At 33.5% G+C, this 24,672-nt stretch overlaps 1 protein-coding gene and 1 long non-coding RNA gene across 2 annotated transcripts in view; both read right to left on the reverse strand.

Annotated features, from left to right (window-relative positions):
* Positions 1–24,672, reverse strand: part of LOC132799638 (uncharacterized) — a 253,368-nt gene that overhangs the window by 94,142 nt on the left and 134,554 nt on the right. The gene's annotated exons all lie outside the window — the stretch shown is intronic.
* On the reverse strand, positions 4,830–7,805 carry LOC107411060 (cytochrome P450 714C2). Its single transcript, XM_016018573.4, has 5 exons — positions 7,474–7,805; positions 6,294–6,520; positions 5,933–6,186; positions 5,489–5,846; positions 4,830–5,338 (listed from the first exon to the last, which is right to left on the reverse strand). The coding sequence occupies exons 1-5, from the start codon at positions 7,754–7,756 to the stop codon at positions 4,913–4,915; spliced, it is 1,548 nt and encodes a 515-aa protein (XP_015874059.2). The 5' UTR covers positions 7,757–7,805; the 3' UTR covers positions 4,830–4,912.

The raw sequence follows: 24,672 nt of genomic DNA on the forward strand, positions 1-24,672 counted from the left end.
CATGTGCCTTTTAGAAAGAGGATGGATTTATGTCGTATGGCACCCAAGTCACCAGATGAATGCTACTAAACCTTCCACTGGGTTATGAAGGATTCTTACCAGGTGAAGTAACTTCTAACCTTTCATGAGGTGAAAGATAGGAATAATAATAAGCTTTGATCAATAAGAGCTTGTGCATTTGTGTTTGGACTTAGGCCATTATATCTTCATCTCTAGCTCATTTGAGGGGCTCAAACAAGTTTAGGACAGTTGGTGTCTTATGGTTGGTTGGTCTAAAAGAGGTGAAATGCGTCCCCTGTGCTAAGCATGTATCTTCAGTGTTCATCCTTACTTGGGCTCCAAGTTCGGGTCTTAGTGAGTACGTACTCGTCTTAATGATGCATGTCTAACATAAGATAGTCAAGATAATTTATCTCGAGCTTTTTATGTGAAGTCGGCCTTGAGGTCGCTCAGGTCATATTGAATTAACTGAGTCATTTCAATCAGTCCTTAGGTCATGGAATGACCCGAGGTTATTATGCTTCATCTTCAGGTAGCAAGATGGTCTGAGATTGCCGTTGCATGAGCATGAGAGGAAGTTTTGAGGTGATGAGCTCAGAGCCTGACTGATGCTCCTCACCTCATAGACGATGTTAAAGATCGAATCTTTCAATGAGCCTGCTGTGACATCCCGTCTCGAAAAATACCTAAAATTTTGAAACTTTAACTGGGTTTAACTAATTCGATCGTTGTTGGTTCCAAGTTTGATTTTTTTATAGGATCAATTTTTTAGTTTGACTAGTATACTATTTTGTGAAGCATGGTATACCTTTGTGTAGAGCATGTCGATATGAGGTCATAGACTGGTAGCATGCCAAATTATTAGTTACGAAGAAAAACTCGTGGTTCTGAAAATTTTCAATTATCAATTTTATATCAGTGTCCAAATCAGTCCCAAAATTTTGTCTATTAGTGACCGAAGCTCTATATAAATATTGGGAAGCATGTTATCAATTTTGTCCAAAAACTAGAGAAACCTCTCCCCAGAACCATGGGTCCAAACCGACTTGGCCAGAACCCATCTAACGCCCAATTGGGTCACCAACATTGTGTCCAAATCCAACTACCATATATCTACATGCACCACACAGGTAGGAAGACCACTCAATGGCAACATCAATTGTGAACTTTCACGGCAAACCACCAGCCGACACATAGGGATCAGCTATTTGAAGCCTGCAGCAGCTGTTTGGAGTTTTTCAACCGATTAACCATTTTTCGGCCATTGCAGGCCAACCCACACACCCCACCCCCTATTTTTGGACCCTCTGAATCCATCTTCATGCTCCATTTTCCAAGATTTCTCACTGTTTGAGAGACATATCAATGGGGATTTCAACTGAGTTTTTCGATAAGTTTTTCGGCATCGAGATACTTTTGGACCAAGGTGTGCACACCATTGTATTCCTTATCTCTTGGACTTTTCATTAATATAAAGTTTGTGAATTTTGGATATTGTTTGATAATTTTTATATTTTTGGGTCAATTAGTTAAATACTAAAAAAATTGGATTGTGTAATTAGAATAGGATCTATTGGAAGGTTCAATTTCATAAAATTATTGTTCAAGTGAAAAGCCTAAATTTGGGATGCCAAGTCCTAAGTGTTCTGGATATAATTGGATTGCTCAATGTCCAATTTATGTAATTTTATAGTTATATAAATTATTTTAAAATATTTGGTGCACACATGCATCTACGTACTAGTTATTGGAGCTCGAAAAATATTTTATTATACTATAGACACATGTATTAAGTTTGAAGGCAATCATGTGGAGTAGCAGGAGTAAGCATCAGCGGTATCTATGAGCGGTTATATATTTTTTAAATAGTTTTCGGCATGCTTGTATAATATATATGGTTCAGATATTTTATTTATATATATGTCATTTAAATTAAATATTTATTTTTATGTATGTATGAATATTTGTTTTTACATATATATGTTATCATTTTATATATCTTTTGACAAGATTTTAAATTGTTTCCAACTCTATGGAGTTCATAATAGATTTTTGGATCATGGGATTTAAATATTTTGATATTTGAATTGAGGTTTTAATCATTTTGAAAAATAATTGATTTTGAGAGGGCGGGATGAAAATTATATGTTTTTAAACATGTTTAAATGTTTAATAATTTTATATGCTTAAAAATGGTTTATAGTGATGTATATTTCACTGTGACATTTATAGTTTTGATATAAAATGATGATTTGGAATTTTTGAAATATTCAAACATATGGTTAGATTTAAATTTTAAATTATGTTTTCTAGTACAATATTGTTTGGGAAAGTATGATTTTATAAAGGTTGTTTTATGGATATTATACTGTTTATTTTTTAATTGGTATACCATATAATATCAGTGTTTCGGATCATTATTATATCATAGCGCGCAGGTTTGATACGATACTTGTAGTACGCTAAAGGTCGTAAAGTTGGATTCATCTCATAGATTCATTATTTTCACTATAACTTTCATATATTAAAGGTTGTGACGTTGGGTTCATCCTATAGGTTTATATTAACACGACACCTTTAAGATGCTAAATGTCGTGGGGTAGATTTATCCCACTAGTTTCATTTATTTTACTATTCGGCGATATTCCGTGATGCCGTATACCAATTTTTCAATACTATTATATGGAACATTATTTATGTTTTTAAGTATATCATTTGTTTTCTGATATTTATTTACTGCATTTTCATAATTATTTTATGAAATTATATTTATATTATTTTATACTCAATATTTATATCGTGATTAATCCAATTATAATATTTTAATGATCATTGATTTTATACCATTTGAGCATCAGTTTTATAATGTTGACTTGAGGTATAAGTTTGGATTTTATAAAATAATTTTAAATGAGGAATCTTTCAAAAAGGTGAACGAGAGGTTTTGAGAAAAAGTTTTATAAAAATAAAATATTATTTTTCTATTGCATCAAGCCACTTATTGAGATATCCTTATCTCACGTTTTATTTGTTTTTAAATATGTTATCCTAGGTTCAAGCAATTAGCTAGCAGTCTACCTTGTGCATCGCCCATTATTCTGTGTTTCTCACAACAGCAGCAACAGTATATATCTGTCCTTATTTATCTTTATCTTTCTAGACTTATTTGCATCGGTTGTATTTTTAAATTTTACAAATATACTTAGAATGTTCTAACCTAAATATTATACACAGTAGTGATTTTATTATGTATATACAGTTATGATCTGTAGTATAACGAGCTGTAGTTATGGACCATGGTTCTATCTTTATATTGAGGTATTATCTGTTATAGCTTATGTTTGTTTGTCCATGTTTTAAGTGGGGTTCCATTGAGTTTTCTCTAAGGTTTGCTCAGTGGGACCACTCGGGAGATCCTAAGAAGGTTCTCAAGGTAGATTTTGTCACTACTTAGGCAAGTTGGGTGCAAAATTCACCCACAACCAGAGCTTTTTCAAAATAAGTTGTTACTCTCTTTATACAAGTGATTTACTAAGAGCATATTTAATAACTTTGTAGATTGTTAAAATTTTATTGTCATATTAGAAAATTAGACAGTCATTTAAAAAATAAATAAATAAATTCTCTTCAATATGTCTGTCAATAGCTTTGTCAAACTACTTAGGTGGCCAAAAAAAGAAAAAAATAAACATTGTCAGAGAAACCATCTATTTGCAGAGAACCTACTCGATAATGTGACTTAGCAAAATGTTATAAACAATTATTATCAAGAATAAAAACAATCTTCATGAAGAATATAATCTTTTTTCTAAAAAGAAAAAATAGATATGCACATCAATATTAGACAAAATCATTGAAGATTGGTTTTCAAATTGACCATCTATTGATCAGACATTTATATCGTATAGATAGTAAACTTTTTCAACTTCCATGTCATATGGGTTGCAATCTACATAGCCACGTAAATGCTCCAACAATTTCTCAATCTTTTCCTAAAATTTCTTTATAACCTTCCAAAACATTGAAGTAAGGATGAGAAGATTCAGTATCCCCATGAACCCAATCCATAATAATTCTTGAATACATCTCTATGATAACCTGTTCAAAACCATAAACTACCTTTCCCCCTGCTCCAGCCAATTTTTTTTTTTTTTTTGGGTAAAGATTTATCGAATGCATTCGTTCTATGCAACCTCCCTGCAAGTTTTATATTTATATATATATATATATATATATAATCTTTCCAGTTCAATTATGCCTTTTCCACGATGAATTTGATAAAATTAATCATGCACAATATTTTTTTTTTTTGGGGGGAAAATTGTTTTAATTTGTTTATTTCATTTTTGACTGGTTTGTAATCTTATTTTTGCCAAATTTATTGCATAATTAGACTAATGTGATAAGAAAAGAAAAGCATAGCTCATGGAGCAATCTAACTTCTTCTTCTTCTTCTTTTAAATTTGGAAGGAAGGATCCCAAAAAAGAAAAAAAAAATGTAATAATTCAGTATCCTAAAGAGTAATTAACCCTTTAATATTTGTGGTATTATTGAAATTAATTTAGATTTCCTCTATTACCAGTTTTTCCTTATCTAGTTATCTATTGCAACATTTTGGTAATGCTATATATTCCTACAACCACAGTCTGTAATTTATTACCCAAGTGACACAACGGAGCACCTCTTTTTGTCTTTTTTTTTTTTTTTGGATTTTTTTTCTTTTTTTGGGAGAGTGACACAATGAAGCACCTAAATGATATTATGTTAGAATTTTTATTTGGAATTGGCAATAATCAGATGGTCTCATCCACGGACTTTGACATACCAATGATGGAATAGGATTAGACACTTTATTATGATTTTGAGGACACAATACTACAAGATCAAGCAACGTATGATCATACAAATTTCTCATATCTTTTGTACTAGAAGATTTACACCATGTTCAGGCTGCAAAAGCAAACCATAAACTGGGGAATGATGATAGTTGGGAGAAACAGAGAGATTGAAATTGGATACAATCAGAGCAAAGAGGATCTTCAGCTCTACCATAGCTAAGCTCTGTCCTGGGCATACTCGGCCACCAACACCAAATGGCAAGTAGGCTTGCGGACACTTGCAAGCCCCGGTAACTCCATTAGCAAACCTTTCAGGGTTGAACTTGTGAGCATCAGGTCCCCAAAGTTCAGGATCTCGATGCAACTCTAGCATCCATATCCATATATTTACACCTTTTGGAACCCACATTTTCCCCACCTTTATTTCTTCTAAGGCTTGCCTCGACACAAATATCACTGCCGGGTATAGCCGCAACACCTCTTGTATAACCATTTCGATCTATAAAATTTAGCAACTTAATTTAGAAAATTTGACGATTACAAAGCGATTGTACTTAAATGACTATTAAATAACTATTTTTTCTTAAAAGCTTAACTTATTTTAATGTGAATCAGAATAAGACTAGTTAATGTAACAACATAGATATACCACTTTCATCTTGTGAAGTACGCTAGCATCAATAATGTTGGGATTGCCACAAACTTGCTCGACCTCAGAGCGAATTCGCGCTTGCCACTCGGGATACAGAGCTAATAGCATCAAACCCCACATTGCAGCAACAGCAGGAACTTCAGATCCAGCCAAGAAGAGGTTCTTGCAATTGTCCACTAGATATTGATCCTCGGCGTTTGGCCCAAGCTTAGCATTCTTCGCACCTGCCATGATCCCCTTTAACATGTCCTCATCATGTGGCCTTCCAATGTGTTTGTTCTTTATGTCAATGATCATGGAATTTATTTCCTTTTCCAATCTCCACACTTGCATATTTTTCTTGGTGGGAAAAAATCTGCACATTCAAATGAATTGTGCATTACAAATTGAATTAATTAATTAGAATGGGATTAGTTATTGTAGGACAAAATTTATAGAGACCTTGAGAAGGGAATCCCATTAAGTATGGTGGGTGAAGCCATGGCATTCAGAAGGGCTCTATACTTGGGAAATATCATGTTTCCTTCTCTATAGTTGCTTCCAAATAAAATGTTTGAAATTACATTGGAAGAGAAGCTTCTCACGTAGTCATGGACCGGTATATCTACAGCACCACCATGAGCTGTTTGATCAACTCTGCTTTCCCAAGCCTTAACTAGTGTATTTGCAGATTCCACCACTAGGTTCACCATGTCCTGCACATTTTATAGGTTCCAAATATTCCAACTTTATTCATGTCAAAAATGAAATTAAAATATAATTAAATTTATATAAAAACTATATTAGAGTATGCAAAGCTGACCTTAATCTTATACATGTAGAGGTGGGGAGCTATTGTTTTTCTCTGGTGGGCCCAAAGTGTACCATTTGTTGTAATGAGGCCTTTGCCTAATAGAGGACCCCTATCCTTCTGCAGATAAGCAGGCTTCCCCAAGTCCAGTGATTTGAAGATGCTTAATTCTCTTACTATTTCAGCATCGCAAACATACAGTAACTGTACTCCTCCAAGCGCAAACATAAACGTCCTTCCTGTTGTGCATTAGATAAGGTTCATTTACAGCTAGTTATTACACTATATACGATCTACTATGTATATTTTGAAAGGAATTAAACTAAGAAAGTAAAGTAACTATTTGGTGGTAGACATTAGTATTTCATTGACAAATTTTCAATCATAAGACTCAAAATTTTTTGCGGCCTAGTCTTATTTGTAAATGATAGTGGTAATTAAATCACCGGGTATAAAACATAACCAGTAATTTTTTCTTTTTTTCTTTGTATTCTACACAACAATGTATGTATTGCTGTATAATTCAATTGATTAATTAATTTTTTTTTTTGAATAAGTATATTGGATGAATTGAATTGTACATAGACGTTTCCATATTGCATATCTTTTTAAGTCGGTATGCTTCCTAAGAAAATTCTACTAGGAACTATTCTATCAATTTAATAAGATCCATGAAAACTGTCAGGCAGGAATACTAATACTAACAAGCTAGTAAAGGAATAATACTTTCTTTCTTTCTTTCTTTTTTTAATTCTCAACTCTAATGTTAAACAGTGTTAGCATAGAAAAAAATAATAATATAAATGATCATGAATTAATAAGGACAATAAACTAAAGCAAGAAATTAAAAGGAATGAATAGCCTATAGCAATTAATAATAAGATCCATTAATTATACTCTTAAGGCTTTAAACAAACTAAGCAATATTGATGTCGAAAGTTCAAAGTATATAGAGCAAAAATAAAAGCGAGAAAGACTCCATCACCAAAGGGGGCATTGCAAATGTGCATAAAACCATTGACCATTTTCTCATTAATTTCTTAATTGCTAACTAGTAAGCTTCAGCAATTGATTTTAATTAAAACAAAATAACATAGCAGAATATACATCTGACTTTATAACAGTAATCAATATGACAAAATTATGGTCGACCACTGTGAGAAAAAGCATATAATAAATAAATGAATATTACCAAATTGCTTGGTCCACTTCTTGAAATATGGGAAGAGAGATAAAGAATGGTCAACTAGCTGCAAATTATTCTCCTTGACACCTTTGCTAGAAGCTTCAGACATTATCCGCCTTATTTCAGGAACATTCCCCAATACAATGGATGGCAATGGACCACTTATACCTTGCTTTCTAAGCTTTGCTCGTATAATTTCAGACTTCACTCCAAGTTTGTAATAAATATATACCAACAATAAAATTGAAAAACAAACTATACTAGTTTTTACGCCAAAAACATCCTCCATAATTCTCTGCAACCTCTCGGTCAGATCTAAGCAAGCTAGTAGTACTTAACAATGCCAATGACAAAAACACATATTTCTGTGTGCATATATATATATGGGATGTGGTATAATTAATCTGATGCCGAACTCCAACCCATATATTTTGAAGTAGCACGAAATGGATAAAAACATACAAATTTGCAGCAAACCCCATGGATGCTACCAATCGCTACTCTGAGGCAAACATTCAAATTCATGATTTAGAATGTTTTGAAGTAGCACGAAAATGGATTTAAAAAAAAAAAAAAAGAAAAATTAATAAATTGCTGCAGACCCTGGATCCTACCAACCGCTACTCTGAGGCAAACATTCAAATTCATGATTTGGACACATCACAAACACAAATACTCTGTTTGGAATTTGGCCCCACATACCAGTTATTCCAGAACTAAGACGGTGAGTCATTTAATTGCTAATTATTAATAAGATTATAGACTTGTTAGGATTTGGCATATCATATAATTCTTTTCGAACAGAGCCATATTATATGATTTTTCTGAAAAAAGACTTGTTAGGAAATGTTGTTGATTTGTAGAGGGGCAAGAAAGGCTATGGTCCTTGGTTTGAAGGGGGGATTGTTAAAATAATGTGTGGATAAAATTCCACATTGGTTAAACATTGGAATCTATAGGGAAATTTGGCCGGCCTACTTCCCTTTTGGGGTGAACAAGCTAGCCTCTCTCTACACTAATGTTCTTGTTTATAGCTTGCAAACTTCTAAAATTACCAAACTTTTGTTCTGGTTTGTAGCATGCAAACTTCTAAATTACCCAAAAGCGTTTGTAAAGATCTAGCTAGATCTTACTTTTTTCGTTAAAATAGAATGCAAACTTCTAAAATTACCTAGAAGTGTTTGTGAAGATTCATCAAATTAGAATGCAAACTTCTACAATTAACTAAAAGTGTTAGTAAAGATCTAGCTAAACTTGATCTCTGTGATCAATTCATACCAACTTCTTTTTTTTTTTTTTTTTTTTTTTTTTTGAAAATATTCATACCACTGGTTAACATTTACGATTCCATCCTAAATGATTAATTAGCCCTCTAGAGTGTAACCAAGCGTCTTATTTTTTGCTTTAAAATCGCTTGTTTTGCCAATTTGGGACTAATAATATTTGTTTGCACACTCTAGCATACAGTAACTTAACATGATACTGGCGCACTTGTTTGACATGTGTAACCCCCATCTTTCCTCTTGAACATGTAAGCTCATAAATGGAGAAGTTTGGTATCATATGCTGCTGAGTTATTCTATAAGGTTTTATTTTGGAGAGTTGATAATGGACAGAATATCAAGTTTAAGGACAGAATATCAAGTTGATAATGGACTGAAAAAAATAACAATAATAAAAATAAAAAGGAAGAAAAGCTAGAACTTATTCTCACTGAACTTATTAGATAATCAAAAGAGCATCAGGGTTGTGATTTTCTGGTCAATTAATAACAATTGGAATGTGAAAAAATTTGAGCAGGTTCCTTCCCAGAAGATTGTGCTAAGAGATCATATCGCCGCTGCTAGTTTAGAAGGATATAATGTGGAACACGAGTAATTAAGTTTTAGAAGGAATATTCATAGTTGAATCTGTCTGCTTATTGGTTGGCTTCTCAATTTGAGAACAGTGAGTCCTGGAAATTAAAGTTAATTGGGAAGCTTAGATGGCTCGCCAATAGTTTATTAGACCCTTAATTTCTATGGCTTAATTTCTATAACCGTCTTCTTTCGAATTCCGATGTTCAAAAGGTTGAGAGGATGTCAACTAATGCCTCTTGCTTTGTGTGGATCTGCAGTCTGGTATCCTTATATATTCTTAGAGAACCTTTTTAACTAAGCTAAAAGCTATATTTGGCAGAATCATTGAATCCTAAAATTCAATTAAGCTCCCTTCTGGGGTGAATTTCATGATTATTAGGTGCAATTGAGAACTTGGGAAAACTGAAAAGCAAATTAATGGCTTTTTGTAGGTAAGCAACACAAGACTCAATAATTATTACAAATATTTCATAGAAGCGAGTTAGTGCAAATGCTATCCTAGGTAAGAATCTACCTAGCTAGGAGACAAGTTCTATAATCTTTGTTCTTTGTGTGTGCTTTAGTGAGGTTATCTTCGAATTTTTAAGAAGATTGAGGTTGAATTGAACTCAACTGTGTATGTATATCGTTATATCCCTAAGGAAGATGTTGTCAAAAATTACTTCGACATATACAGTTGGTGCTGCAAAAGATCAAGAATCTGTTAGTTTGATATTACTAAAAGAATCAGTTCCTAAAAGAATAATTGTAGCTTTGATAAAAAAAAAAATTAATAATAATAATAATCAATTAAGTGTTTGGAAATTTATATTAATAAAAATGTTGTAAGGTGTAAAAATTATTTATATTTAGTAATTTATTAAATTGAATTACTAAAAAATTTAAAATTATTAAAATGGCATGATATATATATATATATATAAGTTTTTTTTTAAATAATAATTTATATGTAGTTAGTTGTGACTTTTTATACTAAAAAGTAGTATTATAATAATAATATTAAAAATTTTATTTGAGTTTATATTTATAAGAGCATTTTAATTTTAGTATGACTGTTTGATAAAATAAAAAATAAATATAATATGGTATTATATTGATTAATTAAGGATATTTTGGAAATTCAAATTTACTTATCTTGATTATAAAAATACTCATATTTTTAAATTACATTTCTATCTGATTTGAAAAGCAATTGTGTAACTATCTAAAACTATAAAATAATCAGAAAAATATTAGTTTACTGAACATGTTAATACTCTTAAATTCTAGGGGAATTGATTCTAATTATCCCAAAAGCAATCCCAAACTAAGCCATAGAGGGAATGCAATTTTGAAACAGCTATGTAACCTGGCTTCTTTTACAATTAATTCTCTTGAACTTAATGAAGATTTTGGATACAATATACTTATATAAACTAAAATTCTACTATTTTAACTTTATCAAATTAGAGAGAGATTTTGAGGAAAAAACAAAAAAGAAAAGTTAAAAATAATAGTTTTAGGACGAGTAGATTGGTTATTTTGGCAGGGGATCTAACTTATAAGAATAGTAGTAGGGTTCGAAAATTATTTTCTAGTGTGAATATGAGATTTGGCAGGGGATTTAACTTCTAAGTTAAAGAACACAAATTTTTATTAACATTTAGGACTTTTATATGTAAATAACACGTTTGCAAGTTACAACACTTGCAAAAAACTGACAATAAGGGGAAGATGCTAGAAATTTCCAACAGATCTAATGAAGAAACTAATTCTTGAATACAGAGAAGGCGAAATTGGATAAGATGTAAAAGCAAAGAGAAGATCTTCAATTCAAGCATGGCTAAAGCTCTGCCCAAAAACGACATTCGAAAGTACTTTTGAGGATCCAACTTGTGAGCTTCGGTGCTCCATAATTCCATATCCATATATTTACTTCTTTTGGGATCCAGATTAATTTCACATGTGTCCGCCTTCAAGATATCTTGCAAAGCTTGCCCAATTGAAAAATATATCACTAGGCGCAAAACCCTCTTGGACTTGCACCAGAAAGACAAGAAAATCAGTTTATACATCACAAAATACAATTCAATTTAATTCTTCATAATAGTTTGAATAATTAGTTTCATGTTTGCTAAGCATATATTTGTTAGAAATTTATAATGAATAGGATTATTTCTGAAACACTATAACTTTTGACAGAAAGTTATAACTTACATCGTTTCATCACTAACAGTTGTAATGTTTTTCATGTGTCTATCTATATTCCAATCAATGTGTACTTTTCCAATCAATGTGTCATCTCTTTGAAACAATGTATCTTTTTCTTGAAACACTGTGTCTTCTTCTGAAACAATATATGTTTTCTTGAAATAATGTTTGTTTGAATCATCATGTCCTCTCTTGATATCATTTTGAAGTCTATAAATACCGTATGGGACTGTTGTTGAAGAAACTGGAAAATAATTAACAAACCTGTAGTATAAAGAATTGAAACTTTGTCTGGTTTATGGTTCTTTGAATTTGGAGTGCTAATATTCAGAGAAGAGATCGTTGTTTTCTGGGAAATAATCACTGTAAAACTATGAGCACCTTAGCAAAGCGAATATTGTCTTAAGGAAAGAGAGTTTAACTTTTGCCTCGATCGTTATATAAAAATCAATTTTATTTGGAATTATAATACAAACACAATATCTATGAGTTCTTTTTTTTTTTATCTCACTATAATTATTTATATATTGTTTTATATATTTAATATACATTGAGATATATATATATATATACACTTTGGTTTTAGGTCTATTAATTTCCTAAAACTTTTAAGACAATAATATATTAAATTAATCTCTTTCAAACATTAGGTTCTCTGCATTGTTTATATATATGTTTAATTATTTAATGAAGTTAAAAAAGTTTATCTATATTTACATTAATATCTTTTTTATCACTTCTTTTCTATATATATATATATTTATTTATTTATTATTACTTGATATAATAATACACATACAATTCTAGTCTTATTATAACTCCTACCTCTTATTTTTATTTCACTGGTTTACATGCCTGTTTTTACACACACACACACACACACGCACATATATATATATATATATATATATAAATACTGATTTTTTGGACTTGCGTAGTTATTAGATAATATTCTATAAAACATTTAATATATATTATATATTAATATTTAATATACATTTAATATATACTTGCGTGCAGTGCCTATTACATATTATAAATTAATATTTAATATATATATATATATATATTTACGTGTTCTATGTTACAGTGGAAATTAAACATTTTATATTTGCAAATATTTATATTGTACATACATTTATACATTGTAGCATATTTTAATTTTGTTTTATAGATAAAATTATTTGTTTAGTTTAATTATTGCTTAATTAGTAATTATTTGGTAATATATTTTCTTTTTATAGAAATGGCATCTAGTGCATCTTTACCTCTTACTATTTTGCCTACATGTTTGGATCATGCTGAGAAAGCAGAGAAATTGAGTGGTTCTGATTTTAAAGAATGGCAACAAAAAATGTTATTTTATCTTACTACTTTGAACCTAGTCAAATTTCTCACTAAGGTTGCTTCCGTTCTTAATGAAAATGAGTCTAATACTCAAACGGTAGCAGCAATGGATGCATGGCACCATTCAGACTTTCTATGTAAAAATTATATTCTCAATGGTTTAATTGACACATTATATAATGTATATAGTAGTGTTAAAACTGCAAAAGATTTATGGCAATCTTTGGGGAAAAAATATAAAATGGAAGATGCCGGCACGAAAAAATTCATTGTTGGTAAATTTTTGGATTTTAAAATGATTGATTCAAAGAGTGTCATAAACCAAGTCCAAGAGCTCCAACTCATTTTTCGTGAATACAAGCTGAAAAAATGAAAATTAGTGAGTCTTTCCAAATGGTTGCGGTGATTGAAAAATTGCAACCATCTTGGAAGGATTTCAAAAATTATTTAAAACATAAACGTAAAGAGATAGGGCTTGAGGACTCAATTGTGAGATTGAGAATAGAAGAAGATAATCGATTTTCTGAAAATAAAAATAGAAATCCAATAGAAAGCAAGGCAAATGTAGTGGAACAAAGACTTAAGATCAACAAGAACAAGAAAAGGAAATTTGAAAATCAAAGTTCCAATGGAGGGTCTAATGGTGGTGGATCTAAAAGATTCAATGGCAAATGCTTTGTATGTAACAAGTCGGGGCATCACACTAAAGATTGTACTAACCATAAAGGCCAAGAAAACAAAAAGAGAAAGATCATTCATGCCAATGTCACTAAAATTGAAAAGCTTTCCAATGATATTTGCTGTTGTTTCTAAAGCAAACTTGGTTGGGAATCTGAGGTCATGGTAGTTGGACACTGGGGCTACTTACCATATATGTTCTGACAAGAATATGTTCACCACTTATCAAAATCCAAATCATGAGGAAAAACAACTATTCATGGGAAATTCTTCTACTTCTAAAGTTGAAGAAAAAGGAAAGGTTATACTTACGATGACATTCGAAAAAGAAGTTACCCTCACAAATGTGTTACATGTTCCTGATATTCGCAAAAATCTTATATTTGGATCATTACTTAGTAAAAATGGTTTTAAGTTGGTCTTTGAGTCCGATAAATTTGTACTTTCGAAAAGGTATATGTATGTGGGTAAAGGTTATTTGAGCGAGAGGCTCTTTAAACTTAATGTAATGACTGTGATGCCTACTTATTTGATTGAGCCCTTTAATATTTGGCATGGTAGATTAGGATATGTTAGTTATATTACTACGAAAAGATTAATTAATTTAAATTTAATACCAAATTTCGATATTGATTTAGATTATAAATGTGAAACGTGTGTTGAATCTAAATTAACAAAGACACATTTTCATACTATTGATAGAAATACTCAATCTTTAGATTTAATTAATAGTGATATATGTGATTTAAAATTTGTGCAAACAAGAGGTGGTAAAAATACTTTATCACATTTACTGATGATTGTACACGTTATTGTTATGTGTACTTATTAAGATCAAAAGATGAGGCTTTAGAAGCATTTAAACTTTATAAAAATAAAGTTGAAAATCAACTTAGTAAAAAGATTAAAGTATTAAGAAGCGATAGAGGTGGTCAATATGATACTCCATTTAATTTATTTTGTTCACAACATGGAATTATTCACCAAACCACGGCTCCATAGTCACCCCAATCTAATGGTGTTGCAGAATACAAAACTAGAACTTTAAAAGAGATGATGAATGCTATGTTAATAAGTTCTTATTTACCTCAAAATATGTGGGGGGGGAAGCATTACTTTCTGCAAATTTGCTTCTTAATAAAATACCTTATAATAAATCTAATATGATCCCTCATGAGTTATGGAAAGGAAGAGAGTCTACCTATAAATACTTGAAAGTGTTGGGGTGTCTTGTTAAAGTAATAATACCTGATCCTAAGCGAATTAAGATAAGACCTAAACTTGCTGATTGTATATTTATTGGATATGCAATTAATAGTACTGTTTATAGGTTCCTAGTGTGTAAATCTGAAATTTTTGATATGCATGTTAATACAATTATTGGATCTAGAAATGCATATTTGTATGAAGATGTATTTCCTTGTAAAATGGCATGTGATCCAAGTTTTTCAAAAACAATGAAAATCAAGAAGAAATGGATAGTAAGCCAAGACACAATAAAAGAATGAAAATTTCAAAATCTTTTGGTTCAGAATTTTTAACTTACATGTTAGAAACTAAACCAAAGAATTTCAGAGAAATTATGTCTACACCCGAAGCTCCTTATTGGAAAGAAGCAATTAATAGTGAAATTGAGTCCATCATGCAAAACCATACATGGGAATTAGTAGATCTTCCACCTATACGTAAACCCTTAGGTTGTAAATGGATCTTTAAGAAAAAGATGGAAGCTGATGGATCAATCAATAAATATAAGGTTAGATTAGTGGCAAAGGGCTACAAACAAAAAGAAGATGTAGATCTGTTCAAATGTTAATTGTTATTGCCGCATTAAAGAATTTAGAAATACATTAAATGGATGTAAAAACGATATTTTTAAGTGGTGAATTAGATGAAGAGGTTTATGTGGAACAACCTAAAGCATTTGTAGCCCCTGGAAATGAAAAAAAAAAAGTTAGCAAACTTGTAAAATCATTATATGGTTTAAAACAAGCTCTAAAACAATAGCATCAAATGCGAAGTCCCACATCGGTTGGAAAGGGGAACGAAACACTCCTTATAAGTGGATGTGGATATTTTTCCCTTGTGAAACCTTTTAAAACCTTGAGGGCTGGGTTGTAAGAGAATTCTCCAGGCCCAAAGAGGATAATATCTCATGCGAGTGGTCTGGGCTGTTACAGTTGGTATCAGAGCCAGTACCCGGATTGATGTGCCAGCGAGGACGCTCAGCCCTAAAGGGGGAGGATTGTGAAGTCCCACATCGGTTGGAAAAGGGAACAAAACACTCCTTATAAGTGAGTGTGGATATCTTTCCCTTGCGAAGCCTTTTAAAACCTTGAGAGCTGGGTTATAAGAAGATTCCCCAGGCCCAAAGAGGACAATATCACATGCGGGTAGTCTGAACTGTTATAGTTGTTATCAGAGCCAGTACCCGGATCAGTGTACCAGCGAGGATGCTGGGCCCCAAGGGGGGAGGATTATGAAGTCCCACATCGGTTGGAAAGGGGAACGAAACACTCCTTATAAGTGGGTGTAGATACCTTTCCCTTGTGATGCCTTTTAAAACCTTGAGAGCTCGGTTGTAAGAGGATTCCCCAGGCCCAAAGAGGACAATATCGCATGCGGATGGTCTGGGCTGTTACAGTTGGTATCAAAGCCAGTATCCAGATCGGTGTGCCAGCGAGGACACTGGACCTCAAGGGGGGAGGATTTTGAAGTCCCACATCGGTTGGAAAATGGAACGAAACACTCCTTATAAGTGGATGTGGATACGTTTCCCTTGCGAGGCCTTATCAAACCTTGAGGGCTAAGTTGTAAGAGGATTCCCCGGACCCAAAGAGGACAATATCGCATACGGGTGGTCTGGGCTATTACATCAAAAGTTTGACAATGTAACGAAGTCAAACAGGTTTAGAATAAATGAATGTGATAAATGTGTTTATGAGAAAGATACCAAATATGGTTATGTCATTGTATGTCTTTATGTAGATGATATGCTCATCATTGGTAGCACTAAAGAAATAATTCAAGCTACTAAGAAAATTTTGATTAGTAAATTTGATATGAAAGATTTGGGTATCGCAGATGTTATTCTAGGAATTAAAATTTCTAGAACACAAGATGGTTTATTCTATCTCAAAAGCACTATATTGAAAAGTTGCTTAATATGTATGACAAAGACAGCGACCATATTTCAAAAACACCAATAGACCTAAACTTTACATTATATAAAAATCATGGGAATGGTGTATCACAATTAGAATATTCTCGAATCATTGGTAGTTTAATGTATGTTATGGGTTGTACAAGACCAGATATAGCTTACTTAGTTAGCAAATTGAGTAGGTACACAAGTAATCCGAGAAAAGATTATGGGACGGAAATAATTAGAGTTCTTAGATATCTAAGATATACTATGGATCACAGATTACATTATACAAAATATCATGTTGTACTTGAGGGATACAGTGATGCTAATTGGATATCTGACTTAAATGATTCAAGATCCACCAATGGATATGTTTTTATGCTTGGAGGTGTAAGCAGTATCTTGGAAATCTTCCAAGCAGACTTGTATTGCAAGCTCCACAATAGAAATTGAATTTATTGCTTTAGATAAAGTTGAAGGAGAAGCGAAATGGCTTCAACATTTTCTAGAGGATGTTCCAAGATGGTCAAAACCTTTACCTGCTATTTGCATACATTGCGATAGTCAATCTGCTATTGGAAAGGCATAAAGCCAAAATTATAAAGGTAAATCTCGACATATACGTCAAAACATAATACTATAAAATAGTTACTCTCAAATGGAATAATATCTATAGATTATGTGAAATCTAAAGATAATCTTGCAAATCCTACCTAATTGATTAGAGATCCTAAGATCTAGGGAATAATAAGGGAGCAAGTTTACCATTTATCGAGGGAAATGGAATTAAAGCCATTAATTTAGAGTTTTCTTGATGGCAATCCTACCTAATTGATTAGAGATCCTAAGATCTAGGTTCAAAAGGACAACCGAATCTCGACTGACTCTATAAAAACACTAAGAGATATATAACTTTACCCATTTCTATGATAATTAGTGTTTCCTGTAATGTGTATTAGGATAAGCATTGCTTTTAATGACTCCTATACTTTAGAAATTCAAATGGGGTTTTTACAAGAAACTTTTAATAGGAAGTCACCTATGTGAGTGTGAAGCGATCACTTCTATAAGAATTTTTATAGGCTTGAATTCTCTATAGCACTCATGAAAACCAAGAATGTTCAGGGCCAAAATGAACACAACTGAAAGAACCAACAATGTTTAGAAGAGTGATTGTGTGAATTCTATTTTCTTGCTTTACAATAATGGCTAAAATTTCATGACGTCATGTTCACTTTTTAGCTTGTAAATCCGATAGTTTGTCACTAAAGAAGATTCAAAGCCAAAAGCTATCTTTCCTAAAGCAATTTCTTTCTAAGTGAATTCTCTCTAAATGTGTCAATTTTTATTCATGTGAGGGATTGTTAGAAATTTATAATGAATAAAATTATTTCTAAAACATTATGACTTTTGACAGAAAGTTACAAGTTACATCGTTTTATCACAAACAATTGTAACGTTTCCCGTGTGTCTGTCTATATTCACAGCAATATGTCTTTTGCCACTCAGTGTGTCTTCTCTTGAAACAGTGTATCTTTTTTCTTGAAACAATATGTCTTCTCCTAAAACAATATATGTTTTCTTGAAATAATATGTCTATTTGAATCATCATGTCCCTTCTTGATATCCTTTTGAAGTTTATAAATAACATATGGGACTATTGTTGAAGGAACTGGAAAATATTCACAGTGAACTTCAAATAAAACCATAATACCACAGTGAATTTATATTCACCATAATCCAATTTTAAGCATATAAAATTTGAAAATACTTGAACATGCTTAAAATCATATAAATTTTTCAATCTGCTCCTCAAATCAAATACTTTCCAAAATAATCTGAAATCTCAATTCAAATACCATAATATTTAATTAACATAATTCAAAAGTTCACTATGAACTCATCGAATTTAGAAATCACTGAAAATCTTATTAAAATCCACACAAAATGATAACTTGTATAAGTGAAAGCAGATATTATATATACGCATAAAGCAAGCATTTCAATCAAACGGTATATATGCCAAATTATTCAAAACACATACATATTATAATATGCCCAAAATAATTTAAACAATATAACCACTCACTGTACAGATGTTGCTCAACTCTGCTCTCCTATAGGCTCACCTCCGGTCTCAGTACCAGTGCCTGTCATAATATAAAAATATTTCTCAGGCTCCAATAACTAAACTGAAGGCATTATTATAACCCAAATGCCTTACAATAATTTATCAAACTCTACAATTTTCGAAATTGGACACCGGGCGGTCCAATTATACCGTGTCCCCTACGAACCCGATACTCCAAATTGGGGCTTTTTGCCCTAAGCCTAATTTTTCACAATTGACCCACCAAACAGGTTCCAATAATATCTAATTACACTAATCCAACTCCAATTTCAACTGATTTGACCAATTGTTGTCCAAACACAGTCTAATTTTATCCGAAAGATTAATAAAATAACCCAAAAATAGGAAAATTACCAAACGATCTCCAAAATTCACAAATTATATGTCTATGGAAAATCCAAGAGACAAAGAGTTCACCAGTGGCCTTACCTTGGTCCGGTGACTCCTTCGGTGGCCGAAAAATCGAGGTAAAGTTTCGGCCGAGTTTAAACTTGAGGGATCTCTCAAACGGTGGGGATTTTGTGCAATCTAACCCCGGAAATGGACTCAGAGAGGTCAAAAATGATAGGATAGAGGTATGGGGTGAGCTGGGTTGGCCGAAAAACACACAAATCAAGGAGAGAGAAAAACTTTGGCCGTCAAGCTTCACCTGCTTGATCTGGGCGCGTCCAGGGTCCCGTGGCCGAAAAATTTTACGGCCGAGCTCGCCTCCTCCCTCTGCTCCTCTCTGGCCAGCACGTGTAACAAGGTGGTGGCTGGAGGTGGTTGAACGGCGTAAACCCGTTTATGGGTAAAAACGGGTCGTTTTGACCCAGTTCGGGTCCAAAGGCTGGGGTGTTTTTCCTCGGGTTTCGTGAAGGAAAAGGGAGCTCTAGTGTTTTGGGACTCTATTTGGCACACAAAATGAGGATTTTATAAGCCTGGGATTGCTATCAGACAAAAACACTTGGACTGGTTTGGACACAGATAAAACACTAAAACTGAACTTCATAGAACCGTAACTTTTGATTCGTAGCTCGGAATTTGGCATGCCGCTAGTCTTTGAACTCGTATCGACGAGCTCTATCCAATAATACCTTGGTCAAACTAAAATATAAATCATAGAAAAAGTCAAATCTGGACCCATACTATTCACTTGGTCAAACTTGGTCAACCTGGTCAAACTTAGTCAAACCTAGTCAAACTTCTCAATAGGTGCATTTGTTGGGTGTGGGGTGTTACAACCTACCCCCCTTAAAGAAATTTTGTCCACGAAATTCATACCTTGGTTTTGGAAGAGGTAAGGATACTGACTCCGCATTTGATCCTCTCGCTCCCAAGTTGCCTCCTCGACAAGGTGGTTTCTCCAAAGAACCTTCACCAAAGCTATAGTCTTATTGCGAAGCCTTTTCTCTTCCCTTCCTAAAATCTGCACTGGCTGCTCCTCATAAGACAGGTCATCCCACAATTCAAACTCCGATGTCTCCAACACATGTGATGGGTCTGAGATATGCTTGCGGAGTATGGAGATGTGAAAAACATTATGGACTCGAGAAAGCTCCTCCGGCAAGTCAATCATGTAAGCCACTGGATCTATCCTCTCTACTATCTCATACGGTCCAATGTAGCGAGGACTTAGCTTCCCTCGTTTTCCAAAACGTAGTACACCTTTCCAAGGAAAGAGCTTCAAGAATACTCGATCGCCAACCTCGAACTCGAGATCCTTCCTACGCACGTCCGCATAGCTCTTTTGCCTGTCCTGTGCCGCTTTCAACTTGGCCCGTATAATATTGACCTTGTCCACTGTCGCCTGTACAATCTTAGGGCCTAGAAGTTTCCTTTCACCTGTCTCATTCCAACATAATGGAGTTTGACATTGTCTCCCATACAACGCCTCATAAGGTGACATCTCAATGCTCGAGTGATAGCTATTGTTGTAGGTGCACTCTGCTAGTCCTCTCAGATTACCCATCAGTCTGTGGGTGAAAAGCGGTACTCAAATTCAACTTGACACCAAGTTCATTCATTAATCTTGGCCAAAATCTCGAAGTGAACCATGGATCTCTGTCAGATATAATCGATATTGGCACTCCATGCAAGCTCACTATATGATTCATAAAAAGTTCCGCTAACTTCTGAGGAGAAAACTTCTCACGAATAGGTAGGAAATGTGAAGACTTGGTGAGTCAATCTACTATCACCCAAATACCATCATGTCTCTAAACTGTGGGGGAAGCTTGAATACAAAATCCGTTGTGATGTGTTCCCATTTCCATTATGGGATGGGTAAGGGCTGTAAAAGTCCAGAAGGCTTTTATTTCTCTACCTTCACTTACCGGCAAATAAAATACTTGGATACATACTTAGCAACTTCGGTTTTCATCCCTGCCTACCAATAATACTCCTTTAGAGTATGGTACATCTTGGTATTACCACGGTGCATAGCATAGATAGAACTATGGGCTTCTTCCAGTATTTTCCTTTTCAACTCGTCTTTAGCTAGAACACAGAGCCTAGAACCAATCACTAAGGCTCAATTGCGTCTAATAGCGAAACCTGACTTTTTCAGCCTTCAAACTAAGCTTCAAGAACGCAATCCATAAGTATCCGTTCTAATCAGAAGCTAGCAAAAATTACTCCTGAAGTATGCATCCCCAAATCAACATCCAAATCCAACTCTCTCAACTCAACTATCAAAGGATGTTGTATCATTTGCACATAAGATAATAAGCCTGTCTACTTCCTCATTAATGCATTAACTACCACATTTATCTTGCTTGAATAGTAGTCAATAGTGCAATCATAAACGTTGAGCAAATTCATCCATCTTCTTTGCTTAAGTTTAACTCTTTCTAAGTAAATGAATACTTAAGGGTTTTATGATCAGTAAATGTTCGACAAGCAACTCCATACAAGCAGTGTCTCAAAGTCCTCAGCACAAAGACTGTTACTACAAACCTTAAATCATGAGTCAGATAATCCAACTCGTGCTTCTTCAACTGTCTAGAAGCATAGGTAACAACTCATAATTTCTAAAAGGAAAAATCCATCCATCAAATCAAAATAAAAGTTCAGAACTTAAAATTAATTTCCTGAAACCAAATACCACTTTCACAAAGTTAAAATTCAGATTGTTCTTTTTGCCTCTGATTGCACTTCTAATACTTGCAATTATAAGATCCATACTGCTCATTGATTATCCAAATTCCTCAACCTCGACAAACATCTTCCTTTATCCAATTTCATCAAGTCATAAAACAAAAATTCTCATACTCATTTTAATGGAGGACCTTAGATTACTTATAAGGCCTAACAAATTCCTCAAGTTGTCAACACCAAAGAATATGAAACCAAAAGATCAAGTCCGAGTCCTCTCGTCATCTCAAATATCATACTTGAAGAAACCTCAAATTCTTCCAATTTTAAACAAACTTCAAGAATACATACCTCAAATAATAAGGAAGTTTAAAACTTAATTCTAATATCACAACCTAGTACTAAGAACTAGTTACTAGATCTTCAACTCATAAGGAAACATTTATCACTTACTTATATTCTAACTATGCCTCAAAAATCATATTCCTTAGAAGATTAAGTTATCATCAAGAATATTAACTACCTTAGAACCATAAAACATTGTTGGCATAAAACCTTCAATCTCCAAGAAAACAAAACATCAAAATCAAGATCTAAAAATCATCACCCAAAAACAGATGTCACAAAACCAACTTATGAAATTTTACAGCTTAGCCCTTAACTAATTGTCCCACATCAGATCACTGAAATGTATCAACCAAACTTTGTCTATACCAGAGTCTAATCTTAGGATCTCAATTTCCAATAAATGAAAACAACTACCCTCTAACATCCGGCTAGGTCAAATGAACCCTTTTGAAGTCTGGCTTGTTTAATCATGTACTTTGTACCCATCAGTCTTTTGAAATTGTGCACGTGATCTTAAAGCTCTAGCATGCCTATGTCCTCCGCAGGGTAATCCTTTTCAAAGTGTTCTGACTATCTGTAATGAAGGTATGATCCATTCCACTAGCTTGGATTTTCATATCTCTAAAAATGGTCATTACCATGGTTCACTGTCCACCATCCTGAACCCTGAATGGGTTACTTCTTTGGAATCTACTATCCTTGAGGCTATGTCTGCCTCCTCTAAATCCTCCACCATCCAATGACTCTAAGCTAAAGCTCCTCCTTTTAGATAATCGCTAGCTATGGGTCTCCAAAGACATGCCATTATCTGATTGGCGGTTAGATCTACGCTTTATGGTCTACCTGTCTGCTTCCAAGACAACATCTCTCACAGTCTAATAATTTGGTTGAACGGCACCTGAGAAGCTCACCACTGTAAGCTCGCTCAAACCATCGAGAAAGCTCTTTTTCTTATTAATCTCATCGGTAACCAAGTTAAGGCAAAACTTTGATAGCTCTTTAAATCTCCACTAATATTCAGAAACTGTCCTGCTATCCTGAGTGAGTGTCTCAACTCTAACCTCTCAATCTTAACAGAGTTTAGAGGACAAAACCTGATGTGAAATGCAGTCTTGAACAATGTCCAAATGTGACGTCTTCTAGTTCTTTCAAATTGTCCACCACTTCCTCGAGTTTCCCTCTAGCATAAAGCTAGCTAATAAGATCTTGCACTTGACCAAACATTGCATAGGATCCGTGGAGTCATTACAATCCGCTGCTCCAAGTCTATAAGTCTAATCAACATAATACCTAATAAAACCCACTCCTCTCGAGTGATCGAGCCAGATGCTCAATAAAATGCTCTGAATAAGTGGACGCATTTATACTTTCAACTGAAACTTGCTAGAAACTATGTCTACCTCCTCGCAGCACCAGGAAAAATTTCTATATGGCGGAATAAATCAAAATTAATTAACACCAGCAAAAGGGTAGGTATGGAAGGCAAAACACAGGATGAGTTGTACAGCAATGCACAACCCCGAGGAATTTAAAACCTAGAGCTTTGATACCAAGCTGACAGGACCTGCCCCGGGGACCCTTCCAGGATCTCCCTGGAGGTCCCGCCTGGTGAAGTACCACTGGACAATTTCTAAGAATATCCAATGGAACTCCACTTGACACGTGGACAACCAACATAAGTAATATCAATAATACCCCAACATATAAATATAAATAAATCCACAATAGCATAAAAGTCCACAACCGGCCTATGGTACTACAGGCCATAACCAAAACATAAATACCGTGGTCTCTACAGAGTCCCAAATTTAATATCAGAGCATTCTAAGAGTGTTAACGAAGTCTGAGAGTACAAATAAGTAATAAACGAGTCTGAAAAGATAAGAAAAGATAAATACATCTGCTGTCGCGGAAGAACAAAGTAACGAACGGTGCGCGAGGTAGACTGCTACTAACTGCTGAGCCTAGGGGAACGAATTTAAAACAAATAAAATGTGAGATAAAGAAATCTCAGTGAGTGGCATAGTATAATAGGAAAATAATAATTTACTGCAGCAAAATATTTCTCTCAAGACCTCTCATTCCTCTCGTTAGAAAAGTTCCCCGTTTAAAATCATTTCACAAAACCCAAACTTATACCCCATTCAATATCATAAAATCGATGCTCAAAAGTATAAAATGAACGATCATTACAATATTATAAAATGTCTTAATCGAGATATAAGAATTGAGCATGAACATATTATAGACACAAATCCACAAAATAATTATTACAGTGTAGCAATAACCACCATTTTATTTTTTTTAAAACCAACAATATATTCAAACATATGCAATTAACCATTCTTGACCTAATTTGTATTATGTGGCAGCATCACTTTGTTCTTACTTTTTCAAATCAACAAATTCTTTCTTTTTATTTTGTAGAT

Source organism: Ziziphus jujuba, chromosome 10 (assembly GCF_031755915.1).
Source record: "Ziziphus jujuba cultivar Dongzao chromosome 10, ASM3175591v1".
NCBI classification, from domain to species: Eukaryota; Viridiplantae; Streptophyta; class Magnoliopsida; order Rosales; family Rhamnaceae; genus Ziziphus; species Ziziphus jujuba.

Bases quoted from the DNA above. Each gene is read 5' to 3' on its own strand.
- LOC107411060 (XM_016018573.4), bottom strand. From the start codon at position 7,756: ATGGAGGATGTTTTTGGCGTAAAAACTAGTATAGTTTGTTTTTCAATT. The intron at 6,521-7,473 runs GTAATATTCATT...AATGCACAACAG, and splicing joins GAAGTGGACCAAGCAATTTG to GAAGGACGTTTATGTTTGCG. The intron at 5,847-5,932 runs GTCTCTATAAAT...TTGAATGTGCAG, and splicing joins AATGGGATTCCCTTCTCAAG to ATTTTTTCCCACCAAGAAAA.